This window comes from Xenia sp. Carnegie-2017, unplaced genomic scaffold (genome assembly GCF_021976095.1).
Source record: "Xenia sp. Carnegie-2017 unplaced genomic scaffold, XeniaSp_v1 HiC_scaffold_2, whole genome shotgun sequence".
In the NCBI taxonomy this organism is placed as follows: Eukaryota; Metazoa; Cnidaria; class Anthozoa; order Malacalcyonacea; family Xeniidae; genus Xenia; species Xenia sp. Carnegie-2017.
The window spans coordinates 1,144,718-1,162,383 of NW_025813482.1; the positions used below are offsets into that span (position 1 = coordinate 1,144,718).

At 32.5% G+C, this 17,666-nt stretch overlaps 1 protein-coding gene across 1 annotated transcript; it reads left to right on the top strand.

Moving 5' to 3' along the window:
• The first annotated feature begins 1,928 nt into the window (after positions 1 to 1,928).
• On the top strand, positions 1,929 to 3,696 carry LOC124440678 (lactadherin-like). The gene is made up of 5 exons (XM_046991091.1): positions 1,929 to 2,071; positions 2,416 to 2,514; positions 2,808 to 2,908; positions 3,011 to 3,330; positions 3,467 to 3,696. The coding sequence occupies exons 1-5, from the start codon at positions 2,037 to 2,039 to the stop codon at positions 3,602 to 3,604; spliced, it is 693 nt and encodes a 230-aa protein (XP_046847047.1). The 5' UTR covers positions 1,929 to 2,036; the 3' UTR covers positions 3,605 to 3,696.
• Positions 3,697 to 17,666: the final 13,970 nt, after the last annotated feature.

Sequence of the window (17,666 nt, forward strand, 5' to 3'; positions counted from 1 at the left end):
AAACATTAGGAATCCCCAGTTTTTTTCAAAATCTCTCTGTTTTCTACATTTCTTTTTAAGTTTTATATTCCCTGGGTTTAACAGGCTTATATAGACAGCAAATACAATAAACTCAGGCCACAGCAATGCCGAGAGGCAAGACTTGATTGCAAATTTCTTCGGTTCTGCTTTATAGACATATATTTTATTCGATAGTTACTTAATTGAAAATTGTTTTATTAATTTGAGCTAAATTACTTTGATCGAAAAATTTTATCTAAAGCTGGCAAAATGACAGAAATTTATCTGCTTTGTATAATGACTTGTATTTTTTTTATGTGTTTTGTGTTTTGTTTTTTCTGTCCATATTTGTAAATTTTAGTTTAGTTGCTGAAGGAAGCCGACATGAAATGTAATTAAGGATCAATCAATCGTATCCTTATTGTTATCCTTGATCATCACATTGTTATTTAGATATTCTAAAGAAACTTCTCGAGTGGTGAATATGATAAAAAATTTAAATACGCGTTATATATTTTCATAGCAGCTGAAAAATGTACATTTAGAAGATAACGTCGCGTTTTTATTTTGATGCAAAAATCGCTGAAATTAAAATATTTTTTCACAAGGAATTGTAATTAAAATGTAACCAAAAGGATTACGCTGTATACCTCTTGTAAAATCGTATTCATCTGCACTTGTGTCGTTAATGCTTCGACAACATGTTTTGTCATGATAAAAGCTTATAGTCAATGGGAGTCAAGCTGCGTTATATGTTTATATAATATGATAATTTTACTTGATAAATTTTGTACATTGATAAATTTTACAAAAGAATTTTAGCTAAATATCACTTTTGCGTGTTAGAAAAATTGCAATGGAAAATTGATTTGAATCTTTAAGACTTAAGTAACGATGCACTTCATACAAATAAGGTTCTAGGCAAAATCACCCATTCCGCAACATAACATATCACACATTGATATATCATATATACATATATGTTTGTTAACGTTATTATGCCAAAATTTGAAATATAAAGACAAGAAATCAACATCCAAATTTAATTGCATTTTGATGAGCAATTTTTCTTATTCTTGAAGTCATTAGCCTAAAATTATAAACGGTACGTGGAGATTGATGTTGATACGTGTAAGTCAACATATAGTCACAGTAGGTAATTGCAAAGTTTTTGTTGATAGCAATTGAAGAATCTTTGAAACTAACATCAAAGATTTCCATATTTCGCTCAGATATACCATGCACACATAACTTTGAAGGCAATCATAAACGTTTATAAAATGGAACAAGATAGTCCTGTTGAAGTTTATACTCTGTGACCTGAGCTACTTCCACATAAACACTAGATAAAGCATCGTTTTTGTTGACGATGGTATTAAAATAATGCCATCTGCTAGTTTTACATTCCAACAAAGAAAATAAAAGTCAAACACCATAATTTATTGAAAATATAGTCGTTATGAAAATATAGTTGAGAACTTTTGATTTTTCCATAATCGGCGCTTCTGATTTTGTATTTAATGAAATAACCATTCTTAGGTTTGAGAATTATTTTATTATTTTAGATTAAGGAGAATAGTAAAAATGAACAAAGTTATTTTGATTAAAAATATTTACCTGAAAATCTCTTTTCTCTTTTTGTTGAATTGATCTTCTTGCAGAGAAAATTTGATGGATATGAAGCATTGATCACATATCTTTTTCTCACTTACAAAATTTTATTTTGTTTGTCATCTGCTATATTGAAATTCTGTTACTGAAGAAAAATGGGATTTTTTGGACAATATAAGGATAGTTTAAAAATGTCATATAAACTTCTCACGAAACGCAATCAAAACATCATAGTACACATACATATAAAGTCATTTACATTTTCGATATAAAAATAAAAAAACACAAAGGCAAATATACATGACAATACTTGATCTCGTGATTCAGTTGCTTAAGGAAGAGCAAAGTTTGCTGCTTCATAAAATGGTGTAGCTATATGTTTAATTTGTCATTTTGATGAAGACTCTCTGACTGTTAACATCGACATGATTTATAGATTCAAAAAAACCTCCAACTACAGGTGAATCAATTATATTTATAGCCTACCGTAATAATTTGAAATGCTTCATTTTCATTCAGCAAATTTTTAAGTAAAGTTTGTTCGTTGTGTTGACGTATGAGTTATAATCTTTTGTTTTGAATGGATATGGTATATGAACATAGGAAAAAATTGGCCGATTACATTCGCATCACCTTTTCAGTGCTGAACAGGATATTGTTCAACTTTTAAATAGACAGGGAGCATTAGTGAGCAAAAGCAAACTTAAACAAATCTTGAACAATTTTATGGCAGTGCTTCATTAACTATTTTTTAGAAAAAATATAAATAAAATACTATGAGCAACTTCTATTTATCTTTGTTAGAAATATGAACTTCAATAAACGTAAACCGATGTTGGGTTTTGTTTACATCGTGACTTTTATTTGGGCTTTGAACATCAACATTCCATGTGCGGAAGGAAGGTAAGTTTTTGACTTAATTGGTTCTTCAAAAACATTTCTTGAATATTTTTTATCACCTACACTAATTTAACATAAACTATAATATTTGGACATTGTTCATTTCAATAGATATTTGCCTTCTATATTATATCATACTGACGCTAATATACATATTCCTGAAGCATTATACATAACCTGGCTTTATTAAACTTGAATAGTCAAACTGGTACAATTTAACATGAGCTTCCACTTTATATAGAAGAAACTCAAAAAATTTCATAGTTAAGTACTTAAAGCCTGTAATTTTATTTTAGTGCTTGGAATAGTAAATTGAAAAGTATTTTGGTTGATTTTGAAAAAAAACTGGATGCAGTGAAAGCACACTTAAGGACAAAGAGCTTTGACTTTGATGAAAGTAAGTCTGTCCTCATCAACAATAATCTCCATTAAACGCAATCTTGTTCTCAGGACGAATTGTTACAATGCTTTTGTTATAAAATCGTATTCTTAATGATAGGTTGCAATGGTGAATTAGGAATGAGAAATGGGTTAATTGGAGACTCTCAACTTACGGCATCCTCCACATGGGATTCCAATCATGGTCCAGGAAACGCCAGGTTATTTCGCCCAAGGAATGCACCAAATACAGGAGCCTGGTCTAGTCGAGCAAACAATCGTAACCAATGGCTTCAAGTTAATTTCTTAAAAACAACAAAGATAACCGGTATTAGTATTCAAGGAAGACCTGAAAGTACTCAGTGGGCTACATCGTTCTCCTTGTCCTACAGCATCCGTGGAAGCACATTTAAACGTTACAGAGTTAATGGTAACGTTAAAGTAAGTAAAAAATTGCACCTATATCTAATTCGCACCTATTTTGAAATGAGTTAGCATCTTTTTGCCAATTACTCAATAAAACCAAACGTAGAAAAGAAAAAAAAATTGACACGTTTATGCTCGTTTTCTTTTACAGGTGTTTCAGGCTAACTCTGACAAAGATTCTGTTGTTCACCATAAAATATCACCACCAATTGTTGCCAGTTTCATACGAATTGAGCCGGTATCTTGGCATAATCATATTTCTCTTCGTGCGGAATTTTATGGATGCTAAATTTTGCAATTTATCTTTTTCATTATTGCATGGCTTGATTAAAACGTTATGATATTTTAATTATCAATAAAAAATTCATTTCAATCATCAAATAATGTTGTGCCTTTTTTGACCCAAGTATGTGAAACCAATTTTAGCTAATATATAGTTTGTTTGGTAGAAAACCCAGCAACATTGCTTTTTTTGTTAGAAAATATTGCCACTTTTAAATTTGGTGCTCTATAATTCCCAACTATATCTGAAATTGCTAATTTGCTAAATTTTGTTCAGGCTTACCTGACATTATAGCTACATATTTAGAACTAAAAATTAATCAATTGTAGTATCTTGACTTTCCATTATGTATAAAATTGATTAATAAGTTATTCTTAAATAAATCAGCATAAATGAGTGATGAGAATTATTGGAATATTCAGCGAGTTCTCAGCCAAAAAGCCGTACTTAAACACATCGATGCAAAACACTTTCAAAACCTCTTTTTCAGAGAGTTTATTTATTATCCTCTCCTTTATTCCAAACAGGCTTTTAATGGCATCAACAATTGAAACTTTTTATTGTAAATTGGACTCTATACTTGCAGAATATAAAAGATCTGCATGTTTGTATGTAGACGTCAATTACGTCATAATTACAAAGATCAGGAATTATTTGCTGGTCGTTGACCAATTAAAACCAAAAATCGTTCATACTGAGAGAATACTAAAAATAATAATTTGCTGTATGTCGTCCACCAAACGATGACAAAAATTTGACGGAATTTTTGAAAACATTATACTGACATTTGCTCGCATCTCTCAAAAGTTATTAATTCTTGCTAGTGATTTCAATTTGCCGTATGATGTGAACTGGAATTCAAATGATACACTTGTGTAGAAACTCGTGAATTCAAAAAAATTAAAATTATCAGAATTTTGGACGATTATTTCTTAATGAAAGTCAATTGAGTTTGATGCAGTAAAAACCTTGACATGCCAAAAATATCTCCATTGAATGATCACCGCGATTTTTTAATTGATCAAGAAAAAAATTCATCAAAACTAAAAATAAAGAAATATCCAAATCGCTTAGGGAGTACCTAACCTATGTAGTTACTAAATTCTCATAAAAACTCTGCTGTAAAATCCAGAAGACACTGCGTGCTAGCAATCTTAAATACATAAATATGATTTGTAAGTCACTAGATCATAATTTATCCAAAGCGCCATTGATACATTTTCAAGATGGCATGAAAGATCAATATCACAGTAAAAACGTCGATCAAGAAAACGAAAATAAAAGTTAATATGCAGAAAACATCATGTACATAGAGAATATGTTAATGTATTTCTTTGGATAATGTAATGATATCAAGCTTAGACAAAAACAAAGCGATTTGCCTTTGTATACAGTATGCAGCTCATGTATTATTCATTGCGATTCTTTGCGCAGTTGAACATATCTATATTGATTTGCTACCATTTGAGATTATCTCGGCATCAGTATAGAGTCAGACAACAAATGCCAACAGTGGTGACATCCGACGCGAATTAAATGGTACAAAAAAGTTTTTGAAATTGGATCTCTCGGAAGTAAGTGGGGTAACTTTAAGAATTCAAAGTAGGTCAGTATGTATAAGTCCTGACAAATCAAATAGATAGAACAGGCGACCATGCAATTCTTTAAATTTATTTCTTTTGGAAATTTCAGGTATTTAAACATGTATTGCTTCAAACTGAACCATTTAAAATCATTTATGAGCATGTGTTGATCTTTCACTGACTGCACCCTTTGTAATTGTTGCGTCGTCACCTCTAAAATCTTTACTTTCTTATTAAATAATTCACTTTCGCCTAAGTTTTGGATTTATAAGCACTATTAAATATTTTAGTTTTAAATTATTTCTCACCAACATTGCACGTTTTCATAGTTTGTTACAGTACATTCACGAGTGTCTCAAACATTTCTCGGACGTAAAATATATAATTGAACTTATATTGTAAAAGGTATAACATTTTTGCAGTAAACAAAGAAATAATAAACAAATGTGGCCATTCAATTGTGCAAAGTGCTTACGAAAAATGTTGGAAATAATCTTCCTCTTTTCAGAACAATTTTGTCGAGTTTTGTTGGTAAACATTTGGTTGTGATGAATGTTTAAATGATGTATTGATGAAAAGCAGATAGAAGTTGGCATTTTTCTTGTCTTAGTTTTAAATTAATGAATTGGTTGAATCCAGCTGAAAATATCCACATAATGTGGTAAAAATTTACTGCGCATTTGTTTATTAACATCGCTAGATGTAGTATGACAGTTACCTTCTTCAAGAAAACTAAGCTCTAACAGAATTTAATTTATATTGACATGGCAACATTCACATGGTGGAAAACATTATCACATAAAGAGTTTTCTTGTCAAAGTGATTATGAAGTAAAATGGTAAAGTGATCAAAGTGATTATTTATTCAATTGAGTAACAAAGAGAAAATATACTTGCATTTTAAATCCATTGTCACCAATAGAACTAAAAGCAATAGATTGTGTGCCATTTATAGTATTTTTTTTTTTATCAAATTCTTTGATTTGTAAGCAGATAGAAAATTGTGGAATATATTCACGTGTTCAGTTTAGTGTCCGTCAAATTTCCTAATTCTCGTGTTTTTAAAGGACAAAAATTTGACAGGCCAGTTTGCAAGCATTGTTACAACTTGCTCTAACTGTTCCTGTCTCATTAATACATGATGAAAGAGCTTTTAGTTGTTTGAAACGCGTAAAAACATGCTTTCGCAGTACTATGACAGAAAAACGCCTTTTGAATTTCGCGAGTATTTCCATCAACCGAGAAATTATTTTGAAAATTTCGATTCGAGAACTTTAAATGCCTTTCTTGAACGACAAAACTAAAATAATTTTCAAATAACTGTTTGTTATTTCGCATTTGTTGCACCTGGTTTATTTATAATGGTAGCCCTTTTTAAACAAATAACCCGCCATTTCATGTACATTGTAAATAAAATAAACATGTTACAATTCTTAATTTCCTATGTTTGTACACAGTTTTGAAACCCCATATTTAATACATTTCTTAGGCCACGCTCAATTGCCACGTCCTGATGTCGGAAAATTTATCGAAGAAATTAAGAAATTTTTACCTACGCCACTGTTTATGTGCCATTTATGTAAGATTTTGTACATATCTACCGTATATGTAAGATGTGTATGTGTTTGCTGTATAGCTACATAAGATTTCTAGTTTTCAGAATTTTATACGGGAAGGAAATTTATATACAAAAATAGTTGCAAATTCAGATTATAAAAGCATTCTATAGCCTCCAGTACCTAAGCTGCATCGAAGAAAAATAAAGTGGAGTCGATGAAAGCACGTCTAAAAATAAGAGGGCACCAAATTTTGCTGGATTGCAGTTTTACAGGCAAGTCTTCGGAATTTTATTAATAATGTAAACTAGGCTTTAAAGACAGTATTTTAAAACAAAACAAAAAGAAAAACACAAAAGATAAACAAATGCTTATTTATGCAAATGATTTTATTGTTGCCTATGACTTTCAATGAAAGTTAATGTGTTTTTCGAATCTTAATAAAATCGTTTCCTCTATTACAAAACTCACCCACATTTCACTCGTTAGCCGAAGTGCCGTTTTTAAGTGCTTACCTATCAGGCTTAACAATCTCATAGTGCACCCACCCCCAAACTCTGCCACAGTCTAGAGAGTGTAGTTGACTATTTAAGACAACAAAATGATTTCAATGACTCTAGCGATGCTCTGTGAAAGAGTGTTGGTTACAAAGTAGGTCGATTTGATAATAAATCTATAGTTACGTTGTATTTATCTTACTCAGAATGAACAATTGTATCATATATACATGATTCAGCAAAGAATATTTCTATGGTTTTGCTGGGGATTTTTCTTCATTTTGTTTACTTGCTACTGTTTTGGAGACATTGCTAAAATAACCAATTTGAAAATGCCGTGGTCCTGCCTTCAAAGAGTGTTTTGAAAGGCATTTGGATTTCCTTGAAAAGTACTCTAAAGCAGTTGGCTGTTGTTTGTGTCTGTCTTTAAAACATTTTTTGACAATTATTCAATGATCAATGAGCAATATTATTGAATACGAAAATAGTCTCTCAAATAAGGAATATTGTTGTGTCGATGTCGGTTGAATACAAGTTTTGGTCTTTATAGAGCAAGGGAGCAAGAATGAACAAAAGAAGGATAAAACCTATTATCGAAGGACATTTTAACCTTATTTAGAATATAATATAGAATTGTAAAAGAGAATGTTAATGAATGACAATTGTTTAAAAATTTTAAAGCCAAATTTCTCAAATGATGAAGACTTACCCCTTATGGGGGAAACTATCTCATTCAAGATTCGAGCTAACTTAATGAAATTTTCCGCATTTCAATTTTGTAAACTTATGTAGCTACCTCAAAAATGTTATAAAAGATAAATATTTAATAAACTATTAGCATTTTTATTCATAAACACAGGCTTTCTTATAAAAAAATAATGATATTTTTATTTTTTTATCAATATTACTCGCCTGGACTGCTCATGGCCACATTTTTAGTTCTTATCACAAGTGACATCGTACCTGTGCATCAATTACTGAACAGACAACGGTTAAATGTAATCTATCTGTTCTTAGGGATATAATTAAAATACAATATAAACTTCTCGTGATGTGAAGACGAAAAAAATATAAATAACATATTTTTTTGGCTGCTGTGGGTAATTTTAGTTTGCAAGATTGTCTTTCAAGTTTGTTTCATTATTTTACTAAAACGTTCTAAAGATATATATAAAAAAGTTCATAGCAATCTCTTCTCAGTTGCTGAAAGTAGAGCAAGGTTTGCTGGGTGAACATCGACGTAATATCGATAGCAAAAGATCTCAAATTCCAGATGAGTCAATTATATTTATTGCTTACTGTAAAATTTTGAAATGTTTCATCTTCTTTTACCAAATTTGGTAAATAATCCTAGCTAAAGGCCGTAGTGTTAACACTATAAACTAGGTCTTTGTTTTTGAATGTTTGTTGGATTATTGGATATTGACATAGAATAAAATTGCCTGACTGAATTTGCACCTTTGCTGGTTAGAACATTGTGAAGCTTTTAAATATTGAAAGTTTTCCTTGCAAAACATTTGCGTGCAAAAAAATTGAATTGATTAATTTTGATCACATTCACCAATTCAACATAAAGTAGTTCATGTTCCGCTTTAATAGATATTTTCATTCTATAATATCAAATCATACTGACGCATGTTCGTTGGAATTTGTATATTGTCAACAGGTATAATTAAACAAGAACTTAAATTCTATAAGCAAGAAACTCAACCAATTTTTTCATCTTGTATACCTGAAACCTATTATATCTTAATCAAGTGCTTGGGATGATGAACTGCCAAGTCTCTTGGTTGATTTTGAGACAAAACTGAATGCAGTTAAAGCGCGCTTGAAGACAAAGATAATTGACAATAAATGTAAGCTAAACCTCATCTCAGATTCACGTCGCCATCAAATGTTAGCTTTTTCTCATAATGTATTTTTCAAGTATTTGTGCGTCTATGTCCCATTTTTTGAATTCTTTATATGTAACAGTGATCTGGAAATGAGAAATGGGCTATGTGGAGATTCTCAAATTATGGAATCTTCCTCGTGGGATTCTCATCATCGTCCAAGAAGTGCTATATTTTTTTCGTCCATTAGTGGAATCAATTACTAGAGACTGGTCTTTGCTACGCAAAATCGTTGCCAATGGCTTCCAGCTATTTTCTTGAAAAATAACCGGTATCAGTATTCACGGAAAACCTGAATTGGTCAGTGGGTTAAATCGTTCGCTTTGGCCCTTGTCATAATACAGCGTCTGTGGAAGCACGTCTAAACTGTACAGAGAACTAAATCATATATTATGCAGGGTAACTTCAATCAATTTCTCTTTATCAACAACTTTGCCTTGGAAAACCCCAGTCAGAGGAACAAAAAACTTTCTTCGTCATCCAAAACCTTCATATTTTGGTAAGGCTTCCAGACTCATGAACACTACCACTTTGTTCAATGAACGACAACATAAACATTTGGTTTGTTCATCAAATGATTGCTGTTGGCAACATGTCAAATGATATGGTAAGGAGTGTTGATCATGACAAACATCGTTTCCGCTTCCTTGCAGTCATTTCTAAGTTTGGTGATAGCATTCACAAACAGTATCGTAACGTCAGTCACCGTCTGAAACCAAAGATTTTAATCATTTTAAAATTTTCAGGAGGACAAGCCAAGATACGTGGGTATGTTACAACCTGTTTTATTGTCATTGTAAATGTATGTTTGTCGACTTGTAGTATAATTTCTTAAGTAAATATGTTGTTTTTCTGTAAAGAAGCGCACAATTAATGTTGGAAGTTGTTAACACCAAAGCTGGCAATAAATTCGCCACAAATACTATACAATTTTCAAATTCACTATGCAAAAAAGGGATTTTCGAGTAATTATTAATTTAAAATTGTGTTTGTGGTGGAAAAAACTGAAATAAAAAGTTAGTTTATAAAGGAAAATGACACGATTTCAAGTACTTCTTTATTGCATTTAGAAGTATATTTTCTCGTAAAATCTTATTCATTCAAACTTTAATAACATAATCGCTGTCAGTTGTTTGTAATAGTAGTCAGTTGTCATAGAGTCAGTTGTCATGAATTTGATGATCTGGTCATATTTACAACAGGGTCGGATTTTCTTAGCAAAAAAGTTCAAAAATGGTGTTACGTACTGTAGACTATTGTCATAATAGTATTAGAGACTAGGATATTGTTCAGTAAAACTGAGTGAAAAGTGAAACTTATTTAAAAGGCAATTACATATATATAATAACACCATTTGCAATTGAATTAATACAATGCACGTTTTCATTGCAACATTAAATTCGAAATAAATTAATTTGTCGTGTCAACTTTGTTTGCCCAAATTTTTGTTTACCCTTGTTTGTCATGGGTGAATGCAATTGTTGTATTCGTTTTTTTGTCGTCGTTAGTAATATTTGGGTACATAATTATGAAGCTTTGTTAATTATTCAAGGATGTATTATACAGCTATACAACTATAGGATTCATTATTTAACTAACTTTGTAAAAAATTCTTAAAAAGCTAATATAGCACTCTTATTACGCAAGGTTCACCCATCTCTAAGCTTACAAATCTTCAATAGCCTGAGGTCCTGTGACCTATAGCTAGGATAAGGATGCACCCCTTTGGAAAATTTACACCGCTCTTGTCAAATGAAAATTGATCTGCCCTGATTTACCGTATAGACTGCAATTTCATGTATTCAAATGTCTGAGTCAGGCATTATGTATTTAAGTTAAGAATGCCATTTTTCCTATGTCATAAGCTTGTGTAAAATGACAATAAATGCCATCCTGTTGTACTTTTCTTCTTGTTATTAACACACACGCTCTTTTGGAGTTTTGAAAAAAGCAGTGTTTTGTTAGAATAGTTGGCAACAGAATCTTTTTAACTTCTCACTGCAGAGCAAAACGACAAACATGATTTGAATGTTCAAGTTTCTTTGTTAAACTTTTCCAACGAACCATTTCAAGTGACTTATGAAATTAGTGCCAAAAGAAAAGATGTTTTACTATTGTAATTATAGTAGAAGTCGAGAACCTGTATTAAAGCTTTTATGCACTTCATTTACCAGAAGTAATCTCAACTGCTCCTAATTAGGTGAAAAATAATAGACTTATGGGAGCTATCATTTCTGGGGGAGCAGTAAATAATTTCCCCAATTCACAATAAACGTTGACAATGACGAACGACATGGCATATGAAACAATTCCTCAATGCAGGACCAAAGTCCTGATAGTAACAGCATCTCAAAATGGTTCTAACTTCAAAGAACAAAATGGAATAACCATTATGAAGTGCTTGAATATTGTGTATCTAAAAAGTTTTCCTTTAGATGTGGTTATGGGAGAAAGAAATTTGTATAAGAGCAATATTTACTAAATTGGCAGAAATTGAAATTTCATATTCTCAAGAAATAAAAACATGAGATGAAAATGAGCCTTTATGTCACTCTAATCACGTACTATTTGAAAGCGATTGACATTGTTTTGTTGACATGCGATGCACTATATTTTACCTAGCTTCCTCCTAAAGACGTTTTCAGCCATATTTTGCCGTCTTGTATTCTTTTTTTGTCATGTCTTTCGTCTGATATTTTAAAAGATTAGCAATAACAGAAAGGGAAAAATCTCCCATAGCACATTTACAGGAAAACAGTAATTTGGTTGGGGGTGAAGCTCCCCTACTTTTTGCAATAGTTTCTTTTAATTAATGTAATGTGTGTTATTCATTTTAAAATACATTCAGCGATTCAGATTTACTGCAAGTAGTATGTTTATCATTATACAACCCTGTCCAGCATTTTCATTAAAGCGCCGAGAGTGATAACTGAGTAAAAGGATTAATATTTAAGAAATGAAAGATGTTGTGTTTTCACAGGCTTATGCAAACCGTGGAGACCTTCGGGAGCACTCGAGAGCAGATCAGTGCAAGCCCGAGACCGAAGGTCGAGGGTTGCACCTGCTCGAGAGCTCTCACATACGTTTCCGAGTGCAAACACGACAAACATCTTTTATTTCTTTTATAAAACAATAGTAATGCGAGACAAACGAAACGTTTTGATATTCTACTAATGTGTATTGATGATTAATTTGCAAATTCTCTTTCATTGATTCGTTGATTTGATTGGTTGAGCTTAGATCGTTTTGACCCCGGGTAATGCAAACACAGCTCTAAACCAATCAGCGCACGCGTTTGTGTGTGCTTATTTTATTAATAATATACATGGCAAAATTTCTCAATTCTGATTGGTTAAGAGCAGTGCAATTTATTGTAAATACCAGTGAAAAAATGTAAAACACGGTGCAAAAAAGCGAAACAGTGCAAAAAAACGTATAAAGTGTTGATTTCTATTTAAAACTACTCCTGATTGGTTAGTCAAACAAAGAAGTAATATAAGAGCCAACCAAAATAAAACATTTCATAGACGGGAAAGTTACATTTTTGTAAACAAAGCAATTACAATGGCTGGCGTAATTTTTAAGTAGATTTTCTTTGGCAATTGAGGCTCCCCGTTATAAAGATGATTCTGGATACAAAGAAGAACCCTGCTGAAAGTAGATAGCTACTTTGTTCTAGCGGTGTGTGTGGAAGCTATGGTGTTGTGAAAAGAAATATCCGACGGAATTAAAATAAACGAGCCGGTCAAATTAAAATAACTAGCCGGCTGAAATGTGCGTACGCTGAAGTTAAAAGTCAACAGAATTGAGAAATTTTTCATGTATATTATTAAGCCCTTAATAACCGAGCTCAAGGTCTTTACGGAGAAATATCGGACCGAAGTTTGTACAAAAACACAGATGTCCGATATTTCTTAGTAAGGCCCAGTTCAAACGTCGCATTTTACATGCGCTGAATCAAAGGCAAGAATTATGTGCATGTAAAATGCGACGTTTGAATCATTTAAATTCGGCGGATTTTAATTTAATGCGACATTAGTCGCATAATCGACAGAGTTAGGCCCGGTTCAAACGTCGCATTTTACACGCGCCGAATCAAATCTGAGTTTTAGTCGACTAAAATAGTTTTATGCGTAGTTTGATTCAGACGTCGAATTTAATAGTCGCATTTATTATAGTTATGCTTCCACTTTTTCATAGTTTATTCATTTTGTTGTACTAATTTCCTAAAATGGCGAACAGGAAAATGTTGAGTTTATGCATTTCAAATATGATTTGTGTTAATAGGAAAAGACGAATATTGATGCATGTTACAGTAAATAAACTATTAGAAACGAGACGGCGGCTTCTGCAAATTTCCCATGTTTTTCTACCGTTAATTGGTCAAAAAAATGCCTTCGTACGTAGCTCTCCTTATCGATCATGTCGAAGACAAGATAGAAATTCCGGCTGGTGGAAGAAAGTTTGGAGTATTTATTCTGATCTTCGATTCAAAAAAACATTTCGTGTATCTCGAGGAAACTTTCTTTTTATTTTAAGTCGTATTCAACCTATACTTCAAAAGCAAACTGTCACAGAGGAACCCATTTCTCCGGAGGAAAGACTTGGTATATGCCTTTACAGATTGGGACGAGGAGAGTACTTTTACACCATCGCTGAAATGGCAGGAAGAGAAGTATCAACGGTGAGCACCATTGTGCAGCAGGTATGTCAACTTCTCGTTGAATTCTTATGGAATGAAACAATTTCAAAAAACATGCCGAAATGTCAGACTGATTTCAAGAAAAAAATCGTGGACATGGAAGAATTATGCTTTGGATGGTTGTCATATTCCTATAAAATGCCCCCCTTGGTGGTCTTCAAGCGTGCAAAGAATATCATAACTACAAGAATTTTTATTCAATTGTCTTAATGGCCTTGGTCGATTCTACTTCGCCTTCGGTGCTCTCACAAGAGGACAGTCGAAATGAACGTATGCTCGCCCGAGAAGATGTACTCCTACCAATTTACTGATCGACTTCCTCACTCCCAATCTTTTCACGAAAACATGCATCGCAACGAGAAACCGCTCGTTCTGCTTTCCAACCAACACTCTCTTCGTCGTCTTAAAAAATAGAGCACCTTGTACATATAAATTTTTTGCACTTTAAACAAGTGTATTTTGTTAAACTTGTGCACGAAATACAAGGGCCATTACCATCACTCGCCGCCGCCATGTTTTTACAACTTTGCGCATGGCATTTAGCATGGAAATAATTTCTTTTTGCTTAGAAATATCTTAAAATAAATTATGCATTAAATTCGGCTCATGTAAAATGCGACGTTTGAATCAACATCGAATTTTCGTCGAATATTCGACTAACTCAGTCGAATATGCGACTAAGTCGCATTAAATTAAAATCTGTCGAATTTAATTGATTCAAACGTCGCATTTTACATGCACATAATTCTCGCATTTGATTCGGCGCATGTAAAATGCAACGTTTGAACTGGGCCTTAAAGATAAAGACCGAGAAAGCAAGGTTATTAAAAGGTTTATTATTGGGCATGATTTGACCTGAAACGAAGCTTGCTTTTTTCCTCGTCCTGGCTGTTTTTGACCGGTTGGCTTTCACTTTTCTAGTTTTCGTCCATAAAAAATAAACCTTGTATCGTCTGGATAGTTAAACTGTTTTCCAAGTGTTTTTCTTTCGAATAACATTCGTAAATGGTTTTTTGTTTTTTTTAATTTGCGTTTTGGTGTTTGCATTACAAAGTTTGTTTTTTTATTTGTCTGTAAACATACGCGTTTCTGACAGTGGTCGATTACGGGAAAATAATGGACCACTGATATGTATATTACACTGGATAACGCATCCATGTACAAAATATAGTAAGATAATTGAAGCCGGAAGGTTGTGCAAGCTATGACCTTCGTGGGGGTATCGGTCCCACTTCACTATACTTTTGTATTACAAGATCACAGTTTTTGCGTTTTTATTCGTTCTACAAACTTTTGATTCGAGCAAAATTTTTGTGAATAGGACAGAATGGCAGAAAATTGAGACGGTACAAGGTCGACCTGCATTGTTTTGAAAGAAACTGGAGATTATATTATGATGCTGCTTCTTAAAAAATGTTGAAATAATACAGAATCCTACTACTGCTACCAAAATTTCATCTGCAATGACGTTCATGGAAGATTGCTACAAATTTACTTATTTAACATCACTTTGTTATTCACATAGCTAATATCATAATAATTTCAAAATACGTCTTTGTTATATCAGTGAAGAAACAAAACAAATCGACAAAGAAAAATAATTAGAAAGACATTTTGATGAACAATAGTAGGTTGAAAACGGTATAATCAAACTCTACGACATGTACATCATCAAAATGTGCGAATTAAAGTACCTCTGTTGTCATTAAGTGAAGCAAAGTTTTCAGTTCCAGTTCCTATGCGAACAACTTCAATATCGATGAATATGTTGAAGATATGAATACCTTTCTTCTTACTTTGTTGTAACTTTGTAATTTAAGTATTCATCTTCTAAAAATGCCTCGCACGGCTAAAATTGTTCTCGTCACCTTCAACTTTCAAATTTCAATACAACTTGCCATCTTATTTTTCAGTCGTTACAAAGCCAAAAAAACAGAGCTTCAAGGTTAAAACTCTCTATCGGTTTTCTTCTACATGTCATAAAAATTTTGCCTTAATCAGAAGTTTGTAAAAGTAATAAAAACGTGAAAACTGTGATTTTGTAATACAAAAGTAAAGTAAATTGGGACCGATACCCCCCATGAAGCCAGTAGCAAATGATCGAACTTCCGGCTTCAATTTTCGCAAGAGATGCGTTATCCAGTCTAATATACCTATCAGTGTAATGGACTGGCAAATATGTTTCTGAAACAATCAAAGCCGGCCATTTAGCCGGAAGTGACGTTTGCCATATAATATTATAATAATAAGTAATAGCGTGGTTTTTCGTGCAATTTGGAAAACATGCGCTCGTGAGTTTTTCAAAGTTTTTTGATAGTCTTTGAAAAACTCACTCGTGCATGTTTTTTTCCCAAATAGCACTCAAAACCATGCTATTACATGCAAAGCGTAACGAGCATAATGTATTCCCACTGAAAAAATTTGCGCCAACATTTTTGCTGCAGTCCGCTCTACATTATTGTAAATAATTTATAAATGTCGCTCGAAAATAGCAATATATTTCCTGATTAATGAGTCTGTGACTGCCGAAGATTTAAAAGGCGGGAATACTGTCGCTGAAGATAAAGAGCATTACGATGGAGTTGATGAAAAATCAAATGGAATGGAAGATCCAGCCAGAAGCTCAGTAGAAGTTACAGTTATACCAAATAGCCTAAACCATCCTAAACAATCTGAGTTTCCAAAAAAAGAATAACGGAAAGCAACGTACCTGCTTTCAATCCTCTTGGTTTAAAAACTATTCATGGCTGTACTATGATGAGGAAAGTGATTCGCATTTTAGTACATTTATCTAAGTCAAAAAGAACATTTGACAACCACCCAAAACAAGGAAAAAGCTTTCCTTTCAACAGGTTCCTCAAATTGGAAAAAGTTTTACAAGATTCTAAGAGCATCAATATCACAGTGCTATAAACTTGCTGTAGAATTTGAAATGATACAGAAAAATGTGTTGATATTATTGATATAACGAATGAAAAGTGCAAAGAACACTGAACCGCTGCTGCTACACCGGCCAAAGACATAGAGTCACTGCAAATCTTAGCGATGCAAAGTATACAAATCCATAGGGATAATGATGAAGACTTAAACTTCATTCAACGATTGAGGTTACGTGCTAAAGACAATTAAAGTTTGCTAAAGTGGCTGTATGAAAAACGCTCAAAGTACACTAGTAACAACATTCAAAATGGAATAATTCACTTATTATAAACACACAAAATCTGAGAATTGGTGGGTGAAATAAAAGATAACTTCTACGCAACATTTTAATATAAAACCAAAAATGAAATAAACACTGAGAAACTGCAATATGTACTTTCTATTAAAAATACCCAATGAACATTTTTTTAAAGGAAAAAGAAATCAATAATGCACGTATAAGATGTATTTACAAAAAAGATGTGCATAATTCTGAAAATGTTCAAATAAACTGTTTTTGAATATTTTTTAGCATTTTCCGTCTTGTAGTAGTTTGTCGGATCAACCTCGATTCTTGTCGATTACGTTTTCCCACGTAGATAGCTCGTTAGGTATAAGCTAATCATGGTACAATGCAAAAAAATTGTCGAAAAAATGACAAGAAATAAATTTTTTTGACGAATTCCCGTTGCCAAAATTAAAAACAAACATTGATCGCCAAACAGCTAAACTAGGGTTAAATTCGTTAACCTAAGATTAACTAAATCTGGGTTAAGACATTTAACGTTGGGTTGAAAAGCGCGCGAAGCCAAATAAGGTCAATTAACAATGCGAGTTCAATCAACACAACCAATCACAGTCGCAAAGCCAGCTTGCAAAAAGTGATTTTGACTTTACAAATCACGTAGTTTTTCATCAAT

Excerpts from the sequence above, each read along its gene's own strand:
- LOC124440678 (XM_046991091.1), top strand. The coding sequence starts at position 2,037 with ATGATTTATAGATTCAAAAAAACCTCCAACTACAG. Across the intron at positions 2,072-2,415 it reads AAAAAAACCTCCAACTACAG|AAATATGAACTTCAATAAAC; the intron begins GTGAATCAATTA and ends TATCTTTGTTAG. Across the intron at positions 3,331-3,466 it reads GAGTTAATGGTAACGTTAAA|GTGTTTCAGGCTAACTCTGA; the intron begins GTAAGTAAAAAA and ends TTTCTTTTACAG.